The sequence below is a fragment of the Dama dama genome, chromosome 15 (genome assembly GCF_033118175.1).
Source record: "Dama dama isolate Ldn47 chromosome 15, ASM3311817v1, whole genome shotgun sequence".
Classification (NCBI taxonomy): domain Eukaryota; kingdom Metazoa; phylum Chordata; class Mammalia; order Artiodactyla; family Cervidae; genus Dama; species Dama dama.
In genome coordinates this window covers 10,883,927-10,898,380 of record NC_083695.1, presented here as the reverse complement: position 1 = coordinate 10,898,380, position 14,454 = coordinate 10,883,927, and the positions used below count along the sequence as shown (strand labels likewise).

Below are 14,454 nucleotides of genomic sequence, written 5' to 3'. Positions count from 1 at the left end.
TGGTTAATCTCTATGTATAATATCTTTTGGCTTTCAGGCCTGTTGACAATTTATGGCTTGCACCTCATGCAACTTTAAGCAACTTCAGTAGCCGACCCTGTCTTTTTTTTTTTTTTTTATTAGTTGGAGGCTAATTACTTCACAACATTTCAGTGGGTTTTGTCATACATTGATATGAATCAGCCATAGATTTACACATATTTCCCATCCCGATCCCCCCTCCCACCTCCCTCTCCACCTGATTCCTCTGGGTCCTCCCAGTGCACCAGGCCCGAGCACTTGTCTCATGCATCCCACCCGGGCTGGTGATCTGTTTCACCATAGATAGTATACATGCTGTTCTTTTGAAATATCCCACCCTCACATTCTCCCACAGAGTTCAAAAGTCTGTTTTGTATTTCTGTGTCTCTTTTTCTGTTTTGCATATAGGGTTATCGTTACCATCTTTCTAAATGACCCTGTCTTTTTTGTGGTTAATCTATTTTCTTTCTACTAGGTGTCATCTCCAAGGGAACTAGATAGGATTACATTTTCACAGAACAGAAATGCAAAGGATTGCAAAAACAGCAGATATGGCACAAAACAGGCTCTTAGTCTAAAAGTTAATTACCTGCAAGAAGTTGCCAGCTAATCTCTATCTAAACTATTTTCTATTAGGCACATTTGTGGCTATAATATTTGTGGAGCTTTTCTCACCCCGCGAAGGGGCCTATGCTTAATAGTTTCTTTTGTTAGCGTACTGTACTTAGGATGTTTAGAACAATCATGAGCATTTTGTGCAATGAGAGCACATATTTATCACACAAGCCAGAATGCCAGCAAAAGGGTTTGAATTGAAGCATTTCCTTCATCTCTGGCCCCTTCATAGGGTCGCAGCGTCCAGGAGATTTATTAATTAGGGTTTTAAGTTGGTCTTTATTCAGTGAAAGAGGAGCAGGAGAGCTCTCGGCAGGCAACACAAGAATCCGCAGCAGGGTAAACAAGAACAACAGCAGAAAAGGGGGGAGGATACAGGGTGGGGTAGAGGCCGAGGCCAACCTGGAGGGTCCCTTATCCTAGACAGCCTTGCCTGTCAGGTATTTTCCTCATGACCTCGTCATGGATGGGATCCCGGACGGCCTTGCCTGCCCGGTATTTTCTTCATGACCTCGTCACGGGCGGGACCTCCCATAACGGCTCCCGACACCTGATATTCTCTCGGTCCATCCATGTTGCTGCAAATGGCCTTATTTCACTCTTTTCATGGCTGAGTAATATTCCGTTGTAGACATGTGACACGTCTTTATCCATTCATCTGTCGATGGACTTTTAGGTTGCTTCCATGTCTTGGCTGTTTTAAGTTGTGCTGCTGTGAACATTAGGCACATGTTTCTTTTCAAATTAGAGTTTTCATCTTTCCCAGGTATATGCCCAAGAGTGAGATCCATGCACTGATTTTTATTTGACTCATTCCCAAAGCCAAACATCTGACTTCCGATGTATCTTTACGCATTTCTTCTACCCTTTGCATAGGTGGTTGCGTATCAGTGCGAGGGTCTGGAATCAGGTTGGAATGAGTCTGGGGGATACTTGAAAGAACCTGTGGGACCTTGGTGAAAGATGGCAAACTGATGAAATGAAATCTGGAGCAGCTGGAGATATGGGGGAAATAAATAGCAGTCTGGGAAGTTCCCCCTAGCCCAGGGGTGCCAGAAAACAGCTCTGGGGGGTTTCCAAGTCAAGGATAAGTGTAGATGGACCAGCAGGACAGTTTTTGAACTTTTTCTCATCACATACCACTTAGTTACCTTGGTGTACCAAGCAGGCCATCTCTAGGACATAGTATTTTGGTTAAAAATTTGTATACCTTTAAGTGTATATATATTTAGTAATTCCCCTACATACAAACCTTCAAGTTGCAAATTTTCAAAGACGTGAATGTATGTTCAGATAGCCCGTCACATAAGTTAGTTCACATGTCTGGCATACTTTGTCATGTGCATGCTTCCTCTTCCAATGGTTGTGCTTTTTTGTATTTTACTGAGCACTGTATAGAGTACAGTAGTAAGCATCTTTATTTCTAGCCCAGGGTGTCCGAAAGCAAGCATAAAAGCAGCAATGATGTAGCTGGTACTACTGTCCTTTTCAAGGTACTGTACTGTAAGATTTGAAATGTTTTTCTTTTGTTTTGCTTTTTATGTATTATTTGTGTGAAAAGTATTATACACCTAATTCAGTAATTACCATATAGCCGATTGTGTTAGTTGGGTCCCTAGGCTAACTTTGTTGTACTTATGAACAAGCTGGACTCACAAATGTGCTCTTGGAATGAACCTCATTGGTATGTAGGGGACTTGCTGTAGAGATGAAATAAGCAACTTATGAAGTAGCTCAACACTTAAGACTAGTTGACAATAAAATTCTGATTGTTTTCGGAAGAATATTTTTTCTAATTAAAAGTGTCTTGTTGGTCCTGTTATGAGAGGCAAAAATCTTAATAAAGGCTCCAACAATGTACAAAAAGGCTCTGGACGCCGGCGTGGGAGGCGGACGGGAACGGGGACAGGAAGTTCCTGGAAGGCGATGCGACACAGGCGCACCCACTAGGCTGATTCTCGGGGTCCAGGTCGGGCCAGGGGCGGCTGCCCTGGGGGCGAGGCGGCGGCATCCCTTCCTCCACCTCCCTGCAGAACCAGAGGACAGGAGCCTCAGATGAAAGAAACTATCATGAACCAGGAGAAACTCGCCAAACTGCAGGCACAAGTGCGCATTGGTGGGAAAGGAACTGCTCGCAGAAAGAAGAAGGTGGTTCATAGAACAAGCCACAGCAGATGACAAAAAACCTCAGTTCTCTTTAAAGAAGTTAGGGATAAATAATATCTCTGGTATTGAAGAGGTGAATATGTTCACAAATCAAGGAACAGTGATCCACTTTACCAACCCTAAAGTCCAGGCATCTCTGGCGGCAAACACTTTCACCATTACAGGCCACGCTGAGACAAAGCAACTGACAGAAATGCTCCCCAGCATCCTAAACCAGCTTGGTGCCGACAGTCTGACCAGTTTAAGGAGACTGGCTGAAGCTCTGCCCAAACAGTCCATGGATGGAGAAGCACCACTTGCCACTGGAGGGGAGGATGATGATGAAGGTCCAGATCTTACGGAGAATTTTGATGCGGCTTCCAAGAATGAAGCAAACTGAATTGAGTTAACTTCTGAAGAAGATAAATCTTGAAGAAGTTACTGGGAGCTGTTATTTTATATTATGACTGCTTTTTAAAATTTTGTTTATGGATCTGCTAAAATCTAGATCTCTAATATTTTTAAGCCTAAGCCCCTGGACACTGCAGCTCTTTTCAGTTTTTGCTTATATACAATTCATTCTTTGCAGCTAATGAAGCTGAAGAAGCCTAAGAATAAAGTTTGAGACAAAGATAAATAAAATTCTTTGCCTAGTTAAAAAAAAAAAAAAAGGCTTAATATGAGCTATGACACATAGAGGCATGGGTGGAGGAATCAGGAAAATGGGAATAGATACAAAAAAAAGACATGGTCTGGTATTTCTGGGGAAATTATGTTTCATTTAGAACAACTACACATGACATGTTTAAAAAGAACCCAAGAAACTTCGCAAGAGACAGCACATATTCTGCTGCCAAGTGAGGGAGCTAGGCAGTCATTTCAGGAGAAGGGACATGGGTGTGAACCCGCCCAGGTGGAGAGGGGAGACGCCGGTGCCCCTGCTGACTGCCAGTGCCGCCCTGCTCTGCACGTCTCCAGCCAGCGGTGAAGAGTCACCCCAGCAAAGGCAAGGGTGATGGTGCAGACAGTGTTCCCAGGGGAGGAGGAACTCCCTGGCCAGTGGCTTTGCCTCAAGTCACCATCTATCCTGTCCTCACAACGTTCACCTTCAGTGCTGCAGATGGAAGACCGAGAATTCTGCATTTCACATCTCCTTAGTTCAGTAAGATTCCAATTGCATGTCCCTACCCTTCTCATTTTATGTCATTCCTAGTTAAGGGGACACAGGTGCTTTTTTCAATATTGTGGAGACAGAGGGGTGTTTAAAATGCCTATGAACGTTAAATGTATATACATGTACACATACATAGGTACATGGATACATATATAGATATATGTAGGTGGTAGATAGATGGAAGGATGGATGGACAGTTAGATGGACCGATATGCATGGTACATATATATCTGAGTATGTGTATATACATTTATGGGCTTCCCTGGGGGCTCAGGTGGTAAAGAATCCGTCTGCAATGTGGGAGACCTGGGTTTGATCCCTGGGTTGGGAAGATCCCCTGGAGCATGGCTACCCACTCCAGTATCCTTGCCTGGAGGATCCCCGTGGACAGAGGAGCCTGGTGGGCTAGTCCATGGGGCTGCAAAGAGTCGGGTACAACTGAGCATCTAAGCACAGGATACATGTTTCTGTATGCGTGTGTGGTCAGTACAACCCCATGGACTCTATCCCACCAGGCTCCTCTGTCCATGGGTTTCCCCCGGCAGGAATACTGGAGTGGGTTGCCGTTTCCTTCTCCAGGGGATCTTCCTGACCCAGGGATCGAAGCCACATCTCGTGTGTCTCCTGCATTGGCAGGCGCATTCTTTACGGCTGAGCCACCAGGGAAGCCCCAGAGATAGAGATATATACACACAAAAGATGATGGTGATAAGTAACACTGATTCAGCATTTGCTATGTGCCACATAGTCTTCTCAGCACTGTGCCTCTACTAAATATTATAAACCTAGTGGGGCCCCTACTTGGGGAGTGGTGACGTGATTGTCCTCATTTGCCATGTGAGGCTGAGGCGCTGGCAGGTTTCATCACTCACCTGCCCAAGACACATATCTATGAAATGAAGAGTCAGAATCTCCTTAGAGGCCTCAGCTCAGAATCCAAGCTTACATAGGAATTGCCTCCTCGAGGCAGCGCTGGGGGAGGTGGCTACTGCGAGACCCGGTCACGGTCACTGACTTAGCATTTTTTTACTCCTTCTTCACAGCCGATGAGTGGAATATTTTTATCCAGCAGGAATCAGTGACAATCCACATACAGATGGTCTAAGTCTCTTCTATTTCAGAAACACTGAAACACAGCATGTATTCAAGGTTCTCTGGCACGACATGGCCTTGGACTGGAGCTAAGCCCTCCAGGCCTGTCTTTTTTCATCTACCCTGAGACACGACCCCCAGAATCTGCATGCTCAGAGCAGAGCCTCAGGGCAGAGGAGACAGTGGGTGGTGGGGTCCGGGGGGTGGTGCCAGGAGCCCCCAGCGTCTTTGTGGATCTGTGTCCACTTTGCCTGAAGGACATCACATATAGACTCTGACATCACAGCCTACAGTATGTGCTCTCTAAACAACTCAGTGGGCACCTCCATGGAGGCAGGGCCCCTTCCTGTTGACCTAAATACATCATTGGGTCCTAGCCCAGGGCCTGAGTTGGGAGAACCCTAACCCTCACCTGAGATGGGAGATCACCAGAAACACGGTGGGCATGCGCGCAAGACCACATGGAAAGAACCCTCGGCCACATCAGTGGCACCTCTCCTCCTGGTAGAATCTTTCTCGAGACAGGTCACTTTCTGTGGCTCTGTTTCTATTTTATAATGATCTGCAGGCCTGGAGGAAACAAAAAAAAGTGTCATGCAGAATAGTAGGTAGGAATTACGCTTGAATTAAAAATGAAAAGTGAGGACAAATCTTGCCTTGGATGTTAGTGGACTCCAGCTCAGTCCTTGTTATAGGTGATACTTGGTGCTCACAAAGGCGGACATCTGGCCATTTACCACCAACAACCATGGTGAAGGCAGGTGGGGAGTACAAAGGGGCCCATGTGGAACAACCAGGGAAGCTTTGGGGCGTCTTTCCAACAGAGACTTAAAATAGCCATTTCTCAGTTGCTTAGGAGGAAAAGGAGAAAGGCCAGAGCCATTCTGATAGGGACCATGCCTCCTTCTCCGACATCACCTGGGAGGAGGGTGGGAGGGCTTTACAAAATCCGTTGTCACACACAGTCCAACAAGACGAACCTCAGTCCAGCTGACGGGACGCCATGGCTGGGAGGGTTCACATAAGGGGGCATAACCACAATGCTTGTGCATGTTGGGGGCGGCATCTTCTTAGGAAAGAGGAGGTAACTAAGCATAAACTTGAAAGTGATCCCTTGTTACAAAAAAAAAAGCCCTGTTCAGCACAGTAATGTATCCCACATAGTGGCCTTATATCACCCCTGGATCCAGAACTTGGTCCAAATGCCACCCACCACGGCTGCAGAGGGAGGGAGAGACAGAAGAGCCTGGGTTGGGGATTTTCTTTTCTTTCTTTCTTTCTTTTTTTTTTTTTTTACTAAATATGTATTTATTTGGCTGCACCAAATCTTACTTGAAGCACGCGGGATGAACTTAGTTGTGATGTAGGGTATCTAGTTCTCTGACCAGAGATGGAACCCTGACCCCCTGCATTGGAAGCGTGAAGTCTTAGCCATTGGACCACCAGGGAAGTCCCTGGCTTGTGGCTTTTCTTCCCCCTGGTCTTTACTGGCTTTTCTGTAATCTTGAGCCAATCACGCAGTCCTCCTTTTATCCAGCTGCCGTATCTGCAAAGTGAGAGGAGATTCTTAACACCTGCCATGTTTCTTTTCTGCTTTATCTTGTGATCGTTGATTTATCCAACCACTTCCTTTTTCTCCCTGCCCCCAGTTTTATTAAGATATTATTGACACATAACGTACTCGTTTCTTCAGCAAGCATTATTGAGGATTCAAGTTGTACCAAGACTTGTCCCAACTGTTAGTGATCGCCTAGCCAGCAAGACGCAGTGCCTGTTCTCATGGGGCATACGTTCTTGGGAAGGCAGCAGGCAGTGAACATATACATGCACGCACATTCATGTACAGGTGCACACACATACATATGTGTATGTGCTCAAATAAGTGCAAGCATATATGACATATATAAAGATATGTGTGTGCACATGTAATATATACATTAATGCAGTTTCAAATGGTGCGGGTCCTCTGAAGAAAATTATTTTAAAAGACTCTGGTGTGATGAGAAGCATAGACGTGAGTAAGACCAAAGCAGTGGGATGTGATGGGGAGCCAGGGATGGAAGTGAGGGAAATACGTTGCCTTGATGGCTGTGGGAAGGAGCTCAGGTTTTTTCTTTCATTTTGATTATTAATTGGTTTGTTTGTTCATTGTTTGCCTGCCCACTTGAGTGTCAGCTTTAGGAGGGCCTTTGTCTATCTGGTCACCATTTATCTCCACTGACTAGAGTAATTCCTGCCACCTAGTAGGTGCTAAGTTTGCTATTGTTAAATGAATATATAATGTATACACATTTGTATACTTCACTTAATGATATGTCATGGATCTTTCTTTTTTATTAGTGTTTATTGCAGCATCCTTTACAATGTTGTGTCCGCTTCTTCTGCCCAGTGCGGTGAATCAGCCGTGTGTACACACGTCCCCTCCCTTCGGACTTCCTCCCCATTCAGGTCCCCGCAGCGCATTAAGTAGAGTTCTCTGTGCTGTGCAGATGTTCTCATCAACTGTCTGTTTCATACATGCCATCAATAGTGTATGGGCTTCCCAGGTGGCGCTAGTGGTAAAAAGCCAATGCAGGAGATGTAAAAGACACTGGTTCAACCCCTGCAGAGACACAGGTTTGATCCCTGGGTCGGGAAGATCCCTGGAGGAGGGCATGGCAACCCACTGCAGTATTCTTGCCCGGAGAATCCCATGAAGCCTAGTGGACTACGGTCCATAGGATTGCAGAGAGTTGAAACACGCTTGAAGTGACTTAGCATGCACGCACATCAGTAGTGTATATGGAGCTCACAGTTTGTTAGAGCTTTGGCGGGGCGTGGTACCGACCTGACGCTGTGGGGAGAGGAGGGGTCGCGGAGCTCCGTGTGACCTTGTCAGCCTTTCATAGCATGTCACTTTAGAGACTCTATCTCTCATCCTGTTCCCTGTTCTAATGATGGGGAAATAAAATCCAAGTCATTCCAGCATTCCTGGGAGCCACCCAGCCTCCACACGCCCGCCAGGGTTCTTTCCCTGCACACGCCTTTGCTCCTGTGGGAATGTCTGGTTCATCCCCCCTCCTACCCCACGCTCCTCAAGCCACCAGCCAGTCTGCTCTCCCCTGCTTGGGTTCCCTCCACCCCTACGGCCACCAGTTTCCCCAGCTGGAGAGCCCCACACCATGGGTGCCCTGAGCTGCTCCCCACAGTGGACCCAGCCCATCTTCCTCTGAGCCAGCTGCATTCCCCAGACAGGTGTCAAGTGGCAGAGAGCTCTCTTCATTGCCCTGCCCCAGCAGCTGCTGCAGCTCCCCGTTCCCATGTCCCAGGAATCCCTCCCCAAGGGAATCTGGAGGTGCTGACAAAGCCACCTGGGGTGACCGGGCACAAAGAGGAAGCTGGCAAAGTGATGACAGTCCTGCTTTCATTTGCAAGATAGAAGCTGCTTCAGGCAGGCATGTTTCTGGAAAGTCTTTCAGAACCTCATGCTTTTCGGGGGAACACTTTGGGGGAGCTTGTCCTTTTAAGGAAGTGGGAGGGTCTCGAAATATGAGCACATCACTTGGGAGCTTGTTAAGATGCAGAGTCTGAGAACTGGATTCCACAAACCACAGCTAAAGAGGAGTTCGCATACCGCCACTGAAGATTCTGCATGCCACAAGGAGAATCAGAGATCCTGCATGCAGCAGCTGAGACCCAGTGCGGCCAAAAAAAAAAAAACTTAAAAAAAGCAGCAACAGAATATGATTCCCAACAAAAGTCCCAGATCATGAATGGTACGTTGATTCTGTTCATCATGGTCCTTGTGGCCTCCACTGTGAGTCACAGGGATGGATCACAGTAGGTGTGTAGAGATGTTAGTGCGTCTAGAAGAGTGATGGGAATTCTGCACTAGAGGGGCAGGATCTCTGTGTGGCCTGGGGTCTATTCACTGCCCCTTGAAATTTTTCACAGAGGGATAGTGATGCGTCTAGAATATGGACTTTGAAGGTCCCTAAGCGGCGCTGTCAGGAGAACTCCCTGCCCTGGAGGATATGCCCTGACTGCCCTGTCCAGCACGTCCCCCACTCAGCACCCATTTACTAACTACTGCATGCTTGGAACATGGCTAATTTTATTGATATACTCAATGTTTAGTTTTCTTTCATTGTATTAATTTATATTAAAAAAAAAAACCTTGTAGTTTAACCATATTGTACAGTCTAGCTTTAGGAAGAATTTAAAATGCTTAACTTGAAAAGGCTGGAAGAAGGGTATCTCTTCAGTGTTTTCAAGTATGTTGAGATGCTGTCATGGACAAGGGTGGTCACACTTTTACTATTTTTAAAGTTGCTTTAGAGGGCAAATTTAGAAGTCTTCAAGAAGGCTGGACATGGCTTTTAATGACTGTGAATATAGTGAAGACAGTGGAATCTGATTTCTTTCTTTATTATTTTTCATTTTTATTGAAGTATGGTGGATTTATAATGTGTTCATTTTGGCTTTACAGCAAGGTGATTCATTTATATATATATATTTATATATATTCATATATATATGAGTATATTTAAATATATGAGTATATTAAATATATATATATATATATATATGGCTTTCCCAGTGGTTCAGCTGGTAAAGAACCTTCCTGCCAGTGCAGGAAATAGAAGAGACCTGAGTTCAGTCCCTGGATCAGGAAGATCCCCTGGAGAAGGAAATGGCTACCCACTCCAGTATTCTTGCCTGGAAAATTCCATGAACAGAGGATTCTGGTGGGCTACAGTCCATGGGGTAGCAAAGAGTCAGACATGACTGCATGCACACAATATATGTAAATGCATTTGTGTGTGTATATATATTCCTTTTCATATTTCCTCTGTTATGGTTTATCACAAGATATTGAATATAGTTCCCTATGCTATACAGTAGGACCTTGTTTATTTTATTTAGTAACTTGTATCTGCTAATCCTGAAGCCTAATTTCTTGAGTTCAAATCCTCCTGCACCACTTCATAGACCATGGCTTCCATAAACAAGAGCTGTGGATGTTAACGCTATGTTGTTGCTATACAAAGACACGATAAAGCAGAGTGTCTCAGTCCTAGGGCTGTGCAGCAATGGCTTGGCCTTCCCCTCAGCTCCCAGAGCTTCTGGGACTCCAGCAAGTGCTGCCGGAAGTGAAAGAGGGTAGGATGAGAGGCAGGTCAGCCCAGATGTCCCTTAAGAGCAGTGACACTTACGGCTGAAAAGGTCTGAGAGCAGCCACAGGTGGGGGCCTATCCAGGGGGGATTCTCCGAGGTGGGAGCAGGTGCCAGCAGAGAAGTCTGGGAGGAGATGTGCAGAAACAGAGGAGTAACTCAGGATTGTTGGCAAGGATGTTGGTTCCTCCAGCAGAAGAGATCCTGGGATCTTGATGGGCAAATCTACAGATAGCAATTTGAGCAAATTCCGGGAGATAATGAAGGACAGGGGAACTGGCTTGCTGCAGTCCATTGGGTCACAAAGAGTCCGGCACCACTTAGCAACTGAACAACAACAATAACAACAGATGGCACTAAACCAAGGCCAGAAAGCTATAGGAATAAACAAGGTCCTGCTATCTAGCACGGAACTATATTCAATGCGTTGTCTGTGTGTTCAGTTGCTGTCATGTCTGACTCTCTGCGATGCCAGGCTCCCCTGTGCTCCACTATTTGCTAGAGTTTGCTCAAATTCATGTCCATTGAGTCAGTGATGCTGTCTAACCATCTCATCCTCTGCCACCTTTTTCTCCTTTTGTCCTCAATCTTTCCCAGCATCAGAGTCAGCTCTTCGCACCAGGTGGCCAAAGTATTAGAGTTTCAGCATCAGTCCTTCCAATGAATATTCAGGGTTGATTTCCTTTAGGATTGGCTGGTTTGATCTCCATGCAGTCCAAGGGACTAAGAGTCTTCTCCAGCACCACAATTCAAAAGCATCAATTCTTCGGTACTCAGACTTCTTCATGGTGCAACTCTCACATCCATACATGACTTTCTGCCTTTAGAGTGGTATCATCTATATTCACTATCCTGTGATAAATGCAAAATAATATGTGTATGTATAACTGAGTCACCTTTCTGTACAGCAGAAATTAGTACAATGTAAATCAACTATACTTCAATACATTAAAAAAAAACAAAACAAAGATATAGGAGAGTAATTTGGACCTGTATTCCCACGACTGGGGATCCAAAAAGAAAGTCACCTGCTTCCTCAAAGATCGAGGAATTAAAGAAGATGCCTCTTATGTGATACGGAGGAGATGGCGGTAAAGATGAACCAGCAGGAGGAATAGATCCTGCCTAAGATCTGGTCAAAGGAGGAGCTTGGGCATAAAACTGAGGACTTTTGGAAGAGATTTTCAGTCAAGTTGACTTGTGTTGCATGACATGCACCATGTACCCAAATCTGTACATGCACCATGTACCAAATCTGTTTGGTAGAGAGCTGGTGCACTTAAATAACGGGGATTTCGAAGGCATTTTTAATAGCCACCTGTGGGTCTCCATACTGCAGTCAGGGCTGGGTAGTGTAGCAGAAACCAGAAGAAGTCCTCTATTCCAGGATCTTGGTCCCTGTAGGAGGACTGTCTTGTCCCTGTGGATGAGGGTCATGGTGGGGCCAGTGGGCAGAAAAGTCAGCAGAGACGAGACTCCTTCCTGTGTGGTGTGGAGGCTTTTTGAAGCACAGTTTCAGATGTTGTTGTCTGATTAGGGAGCCTTAGAGCAGAGGCGGCTCACCCAACAGCCTCGTTCTATCTTGTGATTTTGTAGAGAGAGGAGAAGGTTGGGTGAGACACTCAACATGGAGGCAAGGACTGTGTGCTTTAACCAGAATCTTTAGGCAAAGGGCAGGTCCCTTATATCCAGACACATAGCACCTCTCAGCTGAATTTACGTCAGTCCTGCGTAAGTTGGAAGTGTCTACAATTAGGGCCCTTTGATAGCCTTCTAAATTACCGTCTTTGGCCTGGGTTTGTGCTCTTGCCTGAAGCCTTATGAGTGCTGATCTCACTTTTCTAAAGAGGACACAACAGAAGGTCTCCTCTCGTCCTTCCGAAGCCCCTTCACTGTAGATTCCTCTTCTTTTCATCAGGTGACTGTGGCCTCCTAAAACAGACAGTGGTAGACCCTGGCTAGGAATTAGGACAAACAAGATTTATGGTTCTAAAATGGGTTTCTGGAAGGCAGAGACCCTGAAGCATGAGAGCCTGAATGGCTGAGAAAGCAGTTACCAAGTCTAAAAGGTGGACGCTACATCATTTAGGAGAGAGGGAACCAAAGCTTTGTTGTTTGGGTATCTTTCTCCCAAGATAACTTTATGCAGACTCGCTTAAACTCATGTGGTCTTTAAAAATATTTATTTATTTGGTTGCATCGGGTCTTAATCGTAGCACGCGAGATCTTGCTGCAGCACGCGGGCTTCTCCAGTAGCAGCTCATAGGCTTCTCTCTAGTTGTGGTGCACGGACTTAGATGATTCATGGTGTGTGGGATCTTAGTTCCCTGCCCAGGGATCGAGCCCACATCCCCCACGTTGGAAAGCAGATTCTTAACCACTGGACCACCAGCAATGTCCTGACTCCTGTGGTTTTTAAAAAAGAAATGGGAAGACAGAGAGGAGAGGAGCAGGGGGCTTCCAACTTTGAAGTCCCTGTTAGGCTGGGGCCTGAGAGCCAGGTGGGCAGGCGGGGCCACCAGGTCCCAGCAGGGTGATCGTGGGGCGCCCAGAGACCCCAGGCAGGGCAGGATGGGGAGCAGACCACAGGGTCAGGAATGGCCAGGAGCCCAACACGGAAGTGCCGCTGGCAGGAGGTGGGGGAAATAGCCAGGCTACTTGTGGAGTGGGCCTGGGGGTCAGCTTCCCTTACAGGCTAGGTCTAGAACAGGAAAAAAAAAAAAGTGATGGCCAGAGACAGTCTCCTGATTGAGAACGACAGACTAAAAATTCTAATTTGGGAATTAGTTCCACTTACAGTTGTGTTACCAGAAGTTGGCTTTGCTCCATTATGTAAGTAAGCAACGGATGTGTATCTTGCAGCGCGTGAGTTAGACTTTCCTGGATTTGCTGGCATGTCGGGCACCGTTACCCAGGTCATCCTTGCTTCATTAACGGTGTCCAGCAACAGGCCCATTAACTGGCTCGGTAGTTCTTGTGGCTGGAGAGGTCTGCTCCTCGCCCAGCTCTCATCACCAGGGGCAGGAAGAGCCCCACCTTTATCCACCAGGGGCCACTTTCCTTAATAGAACATCTTAGCATCTCAACAGCAAAGAATCTTCATTTTCCTGTGTACTATTTTAAAAACACATTTATTTATTTATTTGGCTATGCCAGGTCTTGGTTGCAGCACACAGAATCTTTAGTTGCAGCATGTGGGATCTATTTCCCTGACCAGGGATCAGACCCAGGGCCCCTGCATTGGGAGTGCGGAGTCTTCGCCACTGGACCACCGGCAAAGGTCCTTCCCATGTACTCTTGGTGGAGGTGGTTCCTGCTTCATTTTCAGCTCAAGGCTTCGCCCCAAATGAGGATGCCCACTACATCACTGTGGGTACCAAATGGACTCCCTCCTAGACAGCCCACACTTTATCTCCTTGTTCCTCTTCACCACCTACTTTCAGATGTCTGAGCATGTTTGCAATACGGAGGGGCTATAATTAGAATAAGCTGATGGCTGTGTTTTAACCCTTCTACTGAGATTTCATCCTTAAATGAACTGAAACTCGCTTTGCCAATCTGTTTATTGGAGGCCAGTGGAGGGAAGAATAACTTGGGATGCCCCAAGGCCAGGAAGTCACAGCACAGTATTCACTGAGCCCCCCTGCTTTCTGAGAGGGGCAGGGGTGGAACAGGAAAATGGCTGGGTAGAACTGAATTAGACAGACAGGAAGCAGAGTGACTGGACCTAGATAGCCTGGCTAACTCTCCCTCGGCCAGGACAGTCGCTTGACTTTGCTTGTTATTATCAACAGCCCCATTTCTCAAACAACTCCCCAGTTGCCGGCAGGATGCCGAGCATGCATACCTACTGTATGTCATTTCTACTGCATAGTCATCCTAGGAGGTAAGTATTATGGCCATATCCTCTTTAAAGATGTAGACACTGAGCCTCAGAGAGGTTGAATAACTTGTCAGGTATCACAGGCAGGATCTGAATCCAAAGTGCCTCCAGATGCTGCCTTGCTGGAATTTCCCCAGCAGTCCAGTGTTTGGGACTGCACACTTCCACTGCAGAGCACACGGGTTCAATCCCCGGGCGGGGAACTAAGATCCTGCGTGCCATGTGGTGCGGCCAAAGAAGCACAGATGCTGCCTCGCTGACAGCATCCTCGTCCTGTCTGCTGTGGCTGGGTCCTGGGACCTCAAGATGATTGCCTGTAGCTTCTACATCAGCAACCACGGTCAGTGCCAAAGGTCCTCCTGAAGGCAGC

The 14,454-nt window shown here is 46.5% G+C and overlaps 2 protein-coding genes across 3 annotated transcripts in view; both read left to right on the top strand.

The window, feature by feature from the left end:
- The window catches only part of SLC35F3 (solute carrier family 35 member F3), a 401,913-nt gene that overhangs the window by 332,397 nt on the left and 55,062 nt on the right, over positions 1–14,454 (top strand). The gene's annotated exons all lie outside the window — the stretch shown is intronic.
- On the top strand, positions 2,666–3,181 carry LOC133070596 (transcription factor BTF3-like). The gene has a single exon (XM_061162990.1). The coding sequence runs from the start codon at positions 2,882–2,884 to the stop codon at positions 3,179–3,181; it is 300 nt and encodes a 99-aa protein (XP_061018973.1). The 5' UTR covers positions 2,666–2,881.